Source organism: Phacochoerus africanus, chromosome 11 (assembly GCF_016906955.1).
Source record: "Phacochoerus africanus isolate WHEZ1 chromosome 11, ROS_Pafr_v1, whole genome shotgun sequence".
NCBI classification, from domain to species: domain Eukaryota; kingdom Metazoa; phylum Chordata; class Mammalia; order Artiodactyla; family Suidae; genus Phacochoerus; species Phacochoerus africanus.
The window spans coordinates 74,301,133-74,314,757 of record NC_062554.1 but is presented as its reverse complement, the minus strand read 5'-3'; the positions used below and the strand labels follow the sequence as shown (position 1 = coordinate 74,314,757).

Here is a 13,625-nt window from a genome sequence, read left to right as displayed (position 1 = left end):
GAGACTTTGGGGATCTCCTTAATAGGGACTAATACATACTTTCACAGTAAGGGCCTAAGAAAGTTACAGAGCGCTGGAGTTTCCCTTCAGGCAGGCACTTCCAATCTTTGTGGAATTATTTTAAGCCTCTTCCCTCACTTGGCTTGGGAAGAAGAAGGATTGCCCCTCACAATAAATGCTGCATTTTGATGATTTATGGTCTTTTCTTCCCCAGCCTTTCTGTTTAATTTTCAGAGGTGCAGGTAGGGATACTAGGTTGATGATTAGCGGGTAAGTGAGCTCTGGAAGGAAAATAGTAACGATAAGAGCAAAAACCAATGTGGTAAACAGCTCCAAGATGGCCCCAAAGATCCTTAATTTTTTGGACTCTCATCCTCGTGCACTGTTCCCTGCTACATGAAATATGGCTGATCTGTGTAAGCAACAGGATATCCTAGACGATGATGTGTGACTGTCGAAGTTAAGTTATACAAAAACACTTCCATTTCTGTTTTGTTCACAAAAAAACTGTGCATCCTGATAAAAATGTTTTAAGATGCTAAGTTTTGAGTAATTCATAATGACAATTAGTCAACTAATGAACAGAAAACCACATATAATGTAAAGATTAAACAAAAGCCCAAAATTCATTCTTTAAAAAGATGAATAAAAACTAATACACATCTGGTGAAACTTATGATGAAAAAAATGGCTCAATTATCCAATATCAGAAATGAAAATTAAGACTTGCAGTTGCTATAGATATTAGAGAGAGAAAAAGAGGAGTTGATGAACCACCTTGCACCAATAAATTTGAAATTTAAATGAAAAGAACAAACTCCTAGAAAAAATATAATACTCTGTTAATTGGGGTAAAGATAACCTACTGTAACATACAAAACAAAACATACAACACCTTAAAAAAATGGATGACCTATTTCTCTTTTACTTTCTAGTTCTTAAGAGAGTGATGGATGAGGCAGCTTCCCATGATGGGGCCATCCAGAGACATCACTGGTGAGGATCTTGCAGGAAAGAACAAACACACACAGACAGGACTACTGAGGGAAGTTCTTCAAGGGGACTATGGACACAAAAGTGGGAATGACAAGGGAAACTAATTAGACAAAGTACAACACTCCACTGTTAGCAATGGAAGGAGAGAGATGGAGGTGGGAGAAGGCCAGGGACTCTTTCCAACCCTAGGTTTGAAGGTGCAAGGGGTGGAAGCAGTTCCTAGAACCAGAAGAGAATAGACAATGTGGAGACTCTCCTAACAGATGTTCTGGTCACTGGTAGAAAGAGGCAGCTAACCTGTGACAACTCAGCACAGACAGAGCAGAGGGAATAAATATCTTGACTGAACTCCTCTTCCAGCCTCCCAACTAGAATCCAGAAGACAGGGAGCTATTAATGGAGCCCATAAAGCCTCCGGGACACAGAGCAATGGGGAGCTGCACAGAGAGTGGCTCTTGAGCAGCAAATAGCTTCATCATGTTGCTGCATAGGTGAGTGGCTCTTGAGCAGCAAATAGCTTCATCATGTTGCTGCATAGTTATCTCATGGCAAAAGCTAGGTCACCACTATGTGTTTCATCAAAATGGAAGGAGAAAGAGGTTAAAGGGTGTCAGCAAGAAATACCCAATGTCTTAAGGCCCAGGACCAGAAATGATAGCCATGACTTCTACTCCCTTACCAATGGTAAAAACTAATCACATGGCTGCACCTAACTAATTGCAAAGTGATATAATATGACTAGAAAGATACTTATTCAAGGAGAAAAAAAGAATAAATTTTAGTGAACAATTTGTGATCTATGCCACAGTCCACCTTTTGGCCAACAAATATCCATCTGCACCCTTCTCTTACACATTGACACCCTTATCAAAAGTATAACTCAAAATCCCATCCAATTTCTGCATCCAGTTCAAAACACAGTATCCCTGGTTAGTGTTTCGATTTCCTCATTAGGTCCAGATGTGGCTGCAAGAGACAGCCTAGAAAACAAAGTCATTGTTCCCACAATGTATCCAATTACAATGGTTGCCTATGAGCAGAATAACTATAGTAAATCCTCTTGGTGAAAAAATAAGGAAGAATAGAATACAGGCAACAAATCACTGGCCCATAACAATAAGATTATTCCACTAGAGAGAAAATGAGAAGGTTCCCTCTCTTGGCAGTGGTGTATTTTCCCATGTCTTCTATGCATCCAAATTTTGCCCTTTGGGAATTCTTTCTAGTACCTTATGCTCTAAGGCCACGTCTAAAGTGGGTCTTGGAAAGACTGGGTAATCTTAGTAGCCTCCTTCTGACAGGTGTAGGTTTGAGAACCTGAGGACATTTCCAGGCTTGGTTGCTTTTGAAATGTAAGTATCTTAGAAATTTGATAGGCTCCTGCATCTCTTTGTTTCCAGTAATTACCATATACCAGCAAAAACACTCAGATTTCTTTTTGGAGCATAGTTTTTAGCTTCCTTTACTTCCTGGTTTCTGTGTCTACCCGTTTCTCTCTCTCTCATTTAAATGCTGCTTCCTTTGACGTCATTTGAAGGAATGGGTGAAAGGAGGCAACACCATTAAAATAATACCCCACAGGGCTGGATCATTTGACTTTCCTAATTAGGAGGTATTTGGGAAAGGCTCTGACCTGTAGCAGTTTTACCCCTTTGCTGTTGGCAAACAGAACCAAACTTATAGACCTCCTCTACAGCCTTCTGCCTTATGTCCAGTAAAATTCTTACCTGAGCATATTATTTTATTACTGTCCTCTACTAAAAAATTAAGAATCAATCAATACACGTTGACATTCTATTTGCTCTTTGGGTAAGTGGCCAGCCTTTGAGTTAATGCAGAAAATGATATAGTAAATATTTTTAAACATTACAAGGGTCTCCAGCTTTGCATCCTATGACGTTTCCTTAACTCTAATCTAACCACATATTTAAGGTTATTTTTAGAACCCCACTTCTAGGTTCAAATTCCTATATTTTTAAGGTCCTGCCAAGCTATTATAGCAAACAAACCTCAAACCCAGTGGCTTAAAGAATAAAAACATTACTAGAAGATAGTACATCACAGTGGGTAAAAGCACAGACAGGGGAGCCCAGTTTTCTGGATTTGAGTTCCAGTTACTATCCGTGCAACTCTGGCCTTTTCTGTTTTCTTCTCTTTAAAAATGAGATAATAAGGGTAACTAGCACTTAGGGTTGGTAAGAGGATTAAAAAAGTTAGTATATGTAAAATTTAGATAAGACTTGTTATATGCCAGTGTTGTATATATGCTTCTTAATTTTAAAAAATATTTATAATCTCTTTCACATCAGAGATCACAGATGATTGTTCCTGAGACAGATGAGTATGGAAATTCTGATCCTTATGGTTCATCAGGAGTCTAGCAGTTTTCACACAGAGGCATTAACATCTTCATGATCAATCATATTGGATTCCATTATATTGAATTCCATTTCACGGAAAAGGGAAAGAGAGTGGGAGGAGACACGCCAAATTTCTTTAGCATGACCTGGAAATGGCATAAACCACTTCCACTGCCATTCTGTCAACAACCGCATAGTCATATGGCAGTACCTAACTGGAAGGGAAACTGTGAAACCTAGTTTAGCTGGGTAGCCTTGTGCCCAGAGAAGAAGGATTTGGGTAGGTGGTTAGTGTCCTCTATCATAGCTCCTTAAACTGAATCAAAAAGAGTTTGTAAATCATTATAATTCTATCACCATTAAATAAACTGTTTGTAGTAAAATTTTATTCATATTAAAAGAAACTAAAAACTAGACAATCAAGTGTTAATAAAATTATGATGGATAAATACATTGTAGTGAATTCATACAATGATATAGTATTGAATGACGTACACCATAACTAGAGCTATTTGCAACAACATGAATGAATTTCACAAATAATGTCAAGCTGAAGAAAATAAAAGTTAATATGTGTAGTATGATTTTATTTGGGGGAATTCCAAAAAAGGCAAAATTAGACAATGTTGTTTGGGGATGCATGCATAGGTGGTTATGTTAGCAAGAACAGGGAGATGATGGTTATCACAAAAGTTAGAATAGTGGTTGCCTCCAAAGAAGTTGGGATCTGTGGTCAGGGAAAGATACATGGGGAAATTTCTGAAGTGCTTGCACTATTACATTTCCTGACTTAGATAGTGGTTTACACTGGCATCTCTTTATAATTATTCTATAACATACACATACACACACACACATATACTCTTAGGTATATACAATAGATATCTCACAACAGATTTTTCATGCATATAGAAAAGCTAAGTCAACTTCAGAAAGTAAAAATGAAAGGCAGGCATAAGACTAAAAATAAGAACTACTTAGGATTTATGCATGAAAAGAACAAATAGACCAATGGAATATAATAGAGATCTCAGCAACAGACATATTTCTGTCTAGGGAATTCAAATAAGAGAAAATTAGCTTCATCAATTAATAGAGGAAGGATATTTGTTTAGGAGATAGAAGTGGGAGAATGGACTCACTCTATGAAAGAAAATAAAACTGCCCTACCTAACACCACTAGGTAACTACCAAGCAAGGATCAACTGTATAACCTTTAGTGTAATAGGAGACATTATAGCAGAGTATCATTATGACCTAAAGCTAGGGAAGGACTTCTGAAATTAGGTTTCAAAAATATAAGACAAGAAAGTTGTTTGAATTCAAGTCATCAAAATTAAAGATTTCTATTCAGCGAAAGGCACCATTAACAAAGATAATGGATGAATTATCAGAATGAGAAATATTTGCAAGTTAAACTGACAAGGTATTATAATAAGTAGAATATATTAAGAACTCTTGAGAATAACAAAGTGGAGGTAGTAACCCCAAGGAATAACAGGCAAATGGTGTGAAGAAGCAATTTGCAGAAGAGTGGGGGGAAATGAAGCACATGAAAAGCTCAGAATCTCAGATTAAAACAGCACTTTTAAATTACCTATTAGGCTAGCAAAATTAAAAGGCTCATATTGTCAAGTTTTGATGGGAAGTTAAGGATATAGAGAAACTCGTGCATTGTGAGTGGGAGTATAGATAATTTTGGTCACAATAACTAAGACCCAGAGCTCAAGGAATCATAAGAACTGTAGGATCTAGAGCCACACCTGCCACCAAAATCCAAACTAGTAGAATAGATGCTTACTATACTGCCTTTTTCCTCAATGTTTCAAATTTTGGTTTTGTTCAAGCCCTTCTGATTTAAGATACAGAACTGCATCCTATACTGTGGCCTCAAGAGCTGTGGAAATTGAGGTTTTTGTTTCCACCTCTGTAGGTCATGAAGGCACATTAGAAGTGTGGTATCTGACTCCTCCCACACTCACCTATGCCCCAGTTGAAGTTCAGGCACTGGTATTTCATAAAATCTCCTTATACAATTCTAATACATAGTTAAGATTTTAAAACACTGCATGCAAAGGATGCTGGGAAAGAGGTGGCAAGTGCTGATTTAGTGTCTCCATCACACCACAAAGGAAGATCTAGGTTGCAGACACAGTGTTACTGATGTACTTGTGTACACACCATTTGTCAAAGTACTGCAGGAAATTGTCTATAGCAAGAAAACAAATCACTTACTTTTTGCCAAAGCTCATTTTTCCCATGCAATGAGGTTTTTCAGAAAGCAATTTACTGGAGATGTAAAAGACCATAATTAGCACAGTATAGGGCAAGTCATCCAACTGAGGAAATCTGAATGTGCTTAAGTAGGAACAGAGAATGTAGTGGAAACTTTAAACACACAATTTGATATTTTCCACGACAGACAGAGCAGAAAAAGCTCAGTCCATCAGGGATGACTTTGGAAAATAGTGAAAGGAACACTTACCACAAAATTGTGTTCATTGTGTTCAAAGTTCCAGGCTTTATCCACTAGAGGAGTCCTGTGGTTTCTACCAGCTAACTGATGTATCACACAGAATGCCACTGGTTCCCTCAAGAAGTAAAACCTAAATGAAGTGCAGATGGAGCATTTGGTGGACTGTAAGCAATTTTCACTACAGAAAAAATTATGGCTTCTGTAGGAAATCTGAAGACTGTCTGAGGGCAGAATGAAAATTCAAGATCTTTGAAAAATAGATTGTTCATGAGTGGATTCTAGAAGAGCCCACTGCTATTCAAAACAATCACGTCATATGCTAAAAGTCACACAAACACACATACACACACACCATAAATAACTAATGGAAACAATAAAGTCAGATGTGACCTACCATTAATAGGTTTAAATATTTTGGTCCTTCCCCTTTATCCTGCTATCCTCGCTCCTTTCCAGGATTTTTCCTGATGAAGCACTCTATCAATAAATCATGTGCTTCTGAAATCCTCAGCTTCTGGGGAACCCAACATTAACCTTCATCATGATTCCCATTTGCCCAAGGAGAATCTAGATACTCTCTCAACCTCTTTGGTAGGTTGGATAACTTTTGTTCAAATATCCTTGTTCTTTTCTTGGTATGTTACTCTCAGTAGGCTGGTGACACATCTCTGTGTTGTTGAATTCAAAAGTGGCTATATGGCTTACTTTGGTCATTGAAATGCTGGTGAAGTAAGACCCGTCTTCCATGTAGAAATATTAAGAACTAGTGTATCTTTCACTGTGTCACTTTTCTCTTTGCTCCAAAACTGGTAATGTCTGCTCTGCTAGACTGGATCTTGGATTGGTGATGATAGGAAGCAGTGCTGCAGCCAACTTGCAATGAATATGTAGCATGAGTGATAAATAAACCAATGTTGTAAGCCTCAGTTGTAGCACGCTGCAGTGGCTAATTCTTTTTCATTTGTTGTGTATAGTATTTCATTGTATAAATATCCCACAATTTAGTTATCCATTCTACTATTGATGAACACTTGCGTTGCGTCCAGATTTTTTTTTTAAATTACAAACTAAGCTGCAATTAATCTTCTTATGGAATGTATTTTAATGCACATATGTAAACATTTCTGTTGGTTATAGACACAGAATTAGAGTTACTGAGAAATAGGATACATCCATTTATAGCACATATGTTTAGTTCCACATAAACATCTGAGCAGTTTTGCAAAATGGCAGTACCAACATATTTTCCCAATAATAATGCTGAAGAGTTCTGGTTGCTCCCTTTCTTTCCAAGAGTATCAATCGTTCTTTTTCTTTTTTAAATTTTAAGTATTCTGATAAGTGTATGGGCCTATATCATGATTTTTATTTGCAATCCTCAGATGACTAATGGAATAAATACCTTTTCATATGCTTCTTGGTCATTTGGAGTCTTCTTTTACACAGTTAATGTTCAAATTTTGGCCTATTTAAAAACTGTGTTGACATTATTTTTAACTTATAGGTATGAATACTTTGTGGATACTTATATTGAAAACATTCTTCCACTTTTTGCTGAATCTTTTCACTTTCTCAATAGTGTCTTCTGATGAACAAAAATTTTCAACTTTAATAAAATCTAATTTATCAATTTTTTTATGGATGTGGCTTTGTTATTTTGTTTAAGAAGTCTTTGCAGGAGTTCCTGTCATGGCACAGTGGAACTGAATCCGACTAGGAACCATGAGGTTGCAGGTTCAATCCCTGGCCTCGCTCAGTGGATTAAGGATCTGGTGTTGCCTTGAGTTGTGGTGCAGGCCGCAGACTCAGCTTGGATCTGGCATTGCTGTGGCTCTGGCGTAGGCTGGTAGCAACAGCTCTGATTCGACCCCCTAGCCTGGGAAGCTCCATATTCTTCAGGTGCGGCCCTAAAAAGACAAAAGACAAAAAAAAAAAAAAAAGAAGTCTCTGCATACCCCAAGATTATGAAATATGCTTCTCTGATTTCTTGTAAGAGATTCATTGTTTTATGTTCCACATTTCAATCTGTCATCCACCTGGAACATATTTTGGGATATTCTGTGAATAGGGATCAAGATTTATTTGTGGCCACTTGCATATACAGTTGATACAGCAATATTTATTGAAAAAGAAAATCATTCCCCCACAGCATTTCAGTGGTACTTTGTCATAAATAAGATGACCATATATATATATATATGAGTTTATATCTGGACTCTATTCTGTTCCACTAGATCATTTATCAATTGACGCAACAATATTACATTATTTTTTCCCTTTCACAGCCACACCTGGGGCACATGGAAGTTCCTGGGCTAGGACTCAACAGCAACACCAGATCTGAGCTGCATCTGTGAACTATGCCACAGCTGGTGGCAATGTCAAATCCTTAACCCTCTGAGTGAGGCCAGGGATTAAATGTGCATCCTCACGAAGACTACATCAGGTTCTTAACCTGTTGAGCCACAAGTGGGAATGCCCAATATTACACTGTTTTAATTACAATAGAATTATAATAAATCTTGATTTTTGGTAGTAAGATCCTCCAAATCTGTTCTTCCAAGTACCAAAGTTTTTATGGGTATTCTTTACTTTTTGCATTTCCACTTAAATTCTGAAGCAGCCTGTCAATTACCACAAATCTTTGTTATGATTTTTATTTGGATTGCACTGAATGTATAGATCACCTGGCGATAACGGACATTATTAAATTTTGTCTTTTAACAACTGAAGGTGATATATGTATCCATTAGACCTTTAATTTGTCAGTAAAGTTTTATAGTCTTTTATGTAGAGATTTTGCATGTTTTATTAGATCCTAAGAATTTGCCAATTATGGAGTTCTCTTGAGGCATAGTGGGTAGAGGATCCAGCATGATCACTGCTGTGGTTTGGGTTGCTGCTGTGGTGCAGTTTCAACCCCTGGCCTGGGCCAGGTGTGGCCAAAAAAAATTTCTAAGAATTTGGCAATTTTGATGCTATTGTAGATAGCATCTTTTTGTATTTTCATTTTCTGTTACTGTATGATTTGTTACTGTATAAAAGGAAATGATTCTGCATACTGGGCCCATATCTAACTACCTTCATGAATTCACATATTGATTTGTTTATCTGCAAAGTCTTTTAGATTATCTACATGCCAATCATGTTATCTATGAATGATGAATGTTCTGGATTTTCTTTTAAATCTTGATGTCTTTTATTTCTTTTTCTTGCCCATAGTTCAATATTGAGTATATTCGATAATGGTAAGTATCCTTATCTCCTTAATCATCCGGGAACGCTTTCAAGTTCTCATCAAGCATGATATTTGCTACAAGCCTCTCCCCTTTGTTAGCTATTCTTTATCTCATTAAAAAATTTTCATTCTGGAGTTACCATTGTGGGTCGGTAGAAACAAATCTGACTAGTATCCGTGAGGATGCAGGTTCGATCCCTGGCCTTGCTAAGTGAGTTAAGGAACCAGCACTGCTGTGGCTGTGGTGTAGGCCAGTGGCTACAGCTCTGATTCAATCCCTAGGCTGCAAACCTCCATATGCCACAGGTGCGGCCCTAAAAAAGACAAAAAAATAAATAAATAAATAAAATTTCATTCTACTTCTAATTTTGCTAGGTTTTTCCCTCAAATCATAAATGACTATGAATTTTTAAGAATGCTTTCTGTATCTATTAAGATGACCATATTATTTTAATCCTTTATTCTATTAAGTATATGACTGACTTAAAGCTTTAAGCCAAATTTGTACACTTGGTATATATCCCACTTGATCATTATATTTTATCTGTTTTTTTATTGTGAATTCAATTGGCTAATACTTTAAGATATTAATGTTCTCGTTCATAAGAATATTGGCCTGTAATTTTGATTTTCCTTTCTTGCAATTAACTCATCAGGTTTTGTTTATCAAGGTTGTGTTAGTTTGGTAAAGAGCTGATAGAGTTTTTCTATTCTCTGGAAGAGTTTGTGTAAAAATTAGTACTTTTTCTTCCTTAAATGTTTGGACTAATTCATTCATGAAGCTATCTTGGCCTGAAATTTTAAATAATACATTCAATTTCTTTAACAAATATACAAATACTGAGATTTTCTGCTTCTTGTGTATTTTTTTTAGCAAGTTTAAGATTTCATCCTTTTCACCTCTTTATGACTATCTATCTTACTAAAAATTTATAACTAGTAGTATGTATTTTCAATAATAATTTTTTAAAATATTTTTTCTTAAGTTTTTTGGGTTAAATTCACATAACATAAAATTTACCACTTCAGGAGTTCCCACTGTGGCTCAGCAGGTTAAGAAGCCACCTAGTAACCATGAGGATACAGGTTCGATTCCTGGCCTCCATATGCTGCAGGGAACTTCTGTATGCCTCAGATGCGGTTCTAAAAAAAAATCCAAAAATAACTTACCACCTTAACCATTTAAAAGTATACAGATTAGTGGCATTTAATACATTCACAATATTATGTGATTATCACCACTATTCAGTGCCAGAATATTTCCATTACCCTAAAATGAAACCCATACCCATTAAGTCATTATTCTCCATTACCCTCTTCATCCAGCTTCTTATAACTACTAATCAATCCGCTTTCTATCTCTGTGCATTTGCCTCTTCTGGCTCTTTTATGTAAATGGACTCAAAATGGTCTTTTGTGGGGGGCTTCTTTCACTTAGCCTAAGATTTTCAAGGTGCAACCATGTTGCTGCATGTTTCATGACTTCATTTGTTGTCATCACTGAATAATATTCTATACACCCAATATTCTGTCTTTGCTTGTTTTCTGTATCACTGATTGCTGGTCTTATTTTTATTATTCCTATCCTTCTTGATTGTTTTCTGTGTCACTGGTTGCTGGTCTTATCTTTATTATTTCTATCCTTTGACTTTCTTCAGATTTTTCAGTTTCTGAGATGCATGCTTAGATAATTGAAGTGAAGTGGTATAGTACTGTTCATTTTTGCATTAATTACTTGGGGGTTCTGTTTTTAGGTGCACAAAAATTTAGGATCACCAAAACTGGACATACATATTTGGGGCTCCTACACTTCCTAACTGGATGATTTTGCATAAAATGGGGGTAATAACATTGGCCTTATTCCACTTACCAGAATGTTGTGAGATTAGAGAAGTGAATTCCTAAACATCTTTCTATACTTGGATAGAACTTTTTGTTTGCACTGTAGATGCTTTACATCTACATAGCAGTTTCACATATTTTCTCCACTTACTTCATACAGCAAACCCACAAGAATTATCTTCATTTTACAGATGTTATTTCTGCTACCATAGAATTTCAGAAAGTAACCATGAATCCAGTATTTGAAGTCCAGCGGTTTGTGGGTTGATTTTTTTGATTTTTGTTTTGTTTTGTTTTCTATTTTTACTAGAGCTGCCTCAAGCAGACTGGTGTTATTAGAGTCCTCAGGACATTGGAATTTCATACTTTCAGATACTTGAGAACATACCAGTTACTGCCAAAAAAGTTCAGCATCATCTAGAGAAAGAATACCTAGTACCACCAAATTAACCCTTTGTGCTTACACAAAACTAAACTTTGCAGATTTGGTTCTGGCTCTCTGCCCATGCATTGATAGTTTTTAGTGAATATTCAGTGAATTCAGATTTGTGTGAGAAGATAAAAGAATTAGCAGAAATGCTTTTTACCAAATGTATTCAAGAACTAACATTTTAACATATGCAAATAAATGGCATGTGAGGACTGAGGGAGAACAAGAAATGAATTATAAAAGTAAAGGTGATATCTGAGTTTTTAGAGGACTTAAAAATGTTAGATTATAAATTGCTAGTGACAAAAAAGTTACACATTTTAATAACTCTAAAATAGAAAATTACTTCTTAAGAATGTGTAGTAGATTGATAGTGGTTTTTTTTCTTTTCTAGAGGTACATAAAATAATAAAGTAATAAAATAATAAACATTTAACTCTGATGGCATTTTAAAGTCAGTAAAATATGGCATATTAAAATCTCCTAGGTGCTCATATTTAATGATTGTCAAACATTCATTCATTCATTTATTCTACAATATATATTGAGCATCTAGCCTGGGTTAGGTGCTCTACCAGGCATCAGGACCATGACAATAAAAAAGCATTGTTATTTAGGTTCATAGTCTAAGGGAAAAAAAAGTAAAAAGGTACTAATCATACAGGGTGGTAAGAATAATAAAGAAGAAGCATGGTGTGTATGAGAAGTGTAGTTAAGATTTAGGGGTCAAGAAAGACTAGCTGAAGTAAGTTTCAAACTGATGCCTCAAAGAACAAGTGGGATGTGGTCACATCAACAATGGAATAGAGAGGTTATGGGGGGAAGTGTTTTGATAAAACTGTAGGTGCAGAGGCCCAGAGGGAGAGGTCCACAGAGAGGAGACCATTTCAAACTAACTGGTAGCCCATTGGACATCACTGTTTAATCAAGAGTTTTCACTTTTCTTTTAGACAAGGATTTTTAAAGTCTGGCCCTGGTCATTTACCCACAAGTACAGAAAGATATCATTATTCTAACAACCAGTAACTCTGTGCTGGGGCTACCATTTCCTATCAGCTCTTGGGTCTTAGTGACTGGTGGTGGGCAGAGGATGAAAGGGGGACCTCCTATAGACAGTAACATTGGAAAAGCCCTCTCAGGAGAAGTGACCTTTCAGCTAAGATCTGACTGATAAAAAAGAGAAACTCAAGGAGCAGTCAGGGAGCAGGTAAAGGAATGGGAAGAGCATTCTAACCAAAGACTAGCAAAGGCAAGAATGATGTGCAATAAACTTGGCATGTTTATAGATTTATAAGAAGGCTAATGTTGCTGGACCATACATGAGTGAAAGACAAGAAATTAGGTCAGATGATAGGCACAAGGCCAGATTTTGTGGGGCCTTTTAGACCTTGATGAGAAAGTAAAATGATAGTGAGGACTTGAGGTAGGAAAATGATATGATCTGATTTGCAATTTTAAAAAAAAATTACTCTACCTTAAGTGAGGAGAATGAATCGGGGGCTTAGAGAGACAAGAGTAAAGAGGTTGTCTGAGCAAACAGTATCCTGGTTCAGGGTGACAGCAGTGGAAATGGAGAGAAGTGGGCTAATTCAAGATTTATTTGGAAGTTGTGGGTTTTAAAGACCAAAGGTGGAGCTTAATTCTGCCTAGTTGTTGGCTTCTAGCAAAAAGTCTAGGGCAGACATGAAGGGATGTCACTTCTGTAGGTGGGTTATTAACAGACTGTGGCTTCTATCTGAGAGGCATACTCTTGCTCTTACCTTACGCTGCTGCTCTGTGGAGAGATCCATGAAGCAAGGGACTGTAGCCTGACAAGAAGATGATCTCACCTCCTCCACTCCATTCCAGCAGAGCCCTCAGCTGAGACTACAGCTGTACTAGTCAGGGTTCTCCCAGAGAAACAGAACTGAGAGTATAGGACAGATAGACAGACAGACAGACACAGATAGACAGGTAGACAGGTAGGTAGATAGACGGATATATGGAAGAGATTTATTATGGGAATTGGCTCACAGGATTATGGAGGTTAATATATGCCATAATAGGCTATCTGCAAGCTGAAGAACGAGGAAAGCCAGCAGTATAATTCAGTCTAGTCTGAAGGCCTGAGAAATGAGTGGCCACTGGGTTAAGTCTCAGAGTCTGAAGGCCTGAGAACCAGGACTCTGGTTCTATATCCAAGGGCAGGAGAAGATGGATGTCCCAGCTCAAGTAAAGAGAAAGAGAGAAGTCATCCTTTCTCCACCTTGTTGTTCTATTCAAGCCCTCAATAGACTGGAAGAT

At 36.9% G+C, this 13,625-nt stretch overlaps 1 protein-coding gene across 1 annotated transcript in view; it reads left to right on the top strand.

The window, feature by feature from the left end:
* The window catches only part of PON3 (paraoxonase 3), a 31,994-nt gene extending 28,189 nt beyond the window's left edge, over positions 1 to 3,805 (top strand). Inside the window, exon 9 of the mRNA XM_047752341.1 lies at positions 936 to 3,805. Coding sequence (XP_047608297.1) covers positions 936 to 950 — 15 coding nt within the window. The 3' untranslated portion in view covers positions 951 to 3,805. The remainder of the gene's footprint in view (positions 1 to 935) is intronic.
* Positions 3,806 to 13,625: the final 9,820 nt, after the last annotated feature.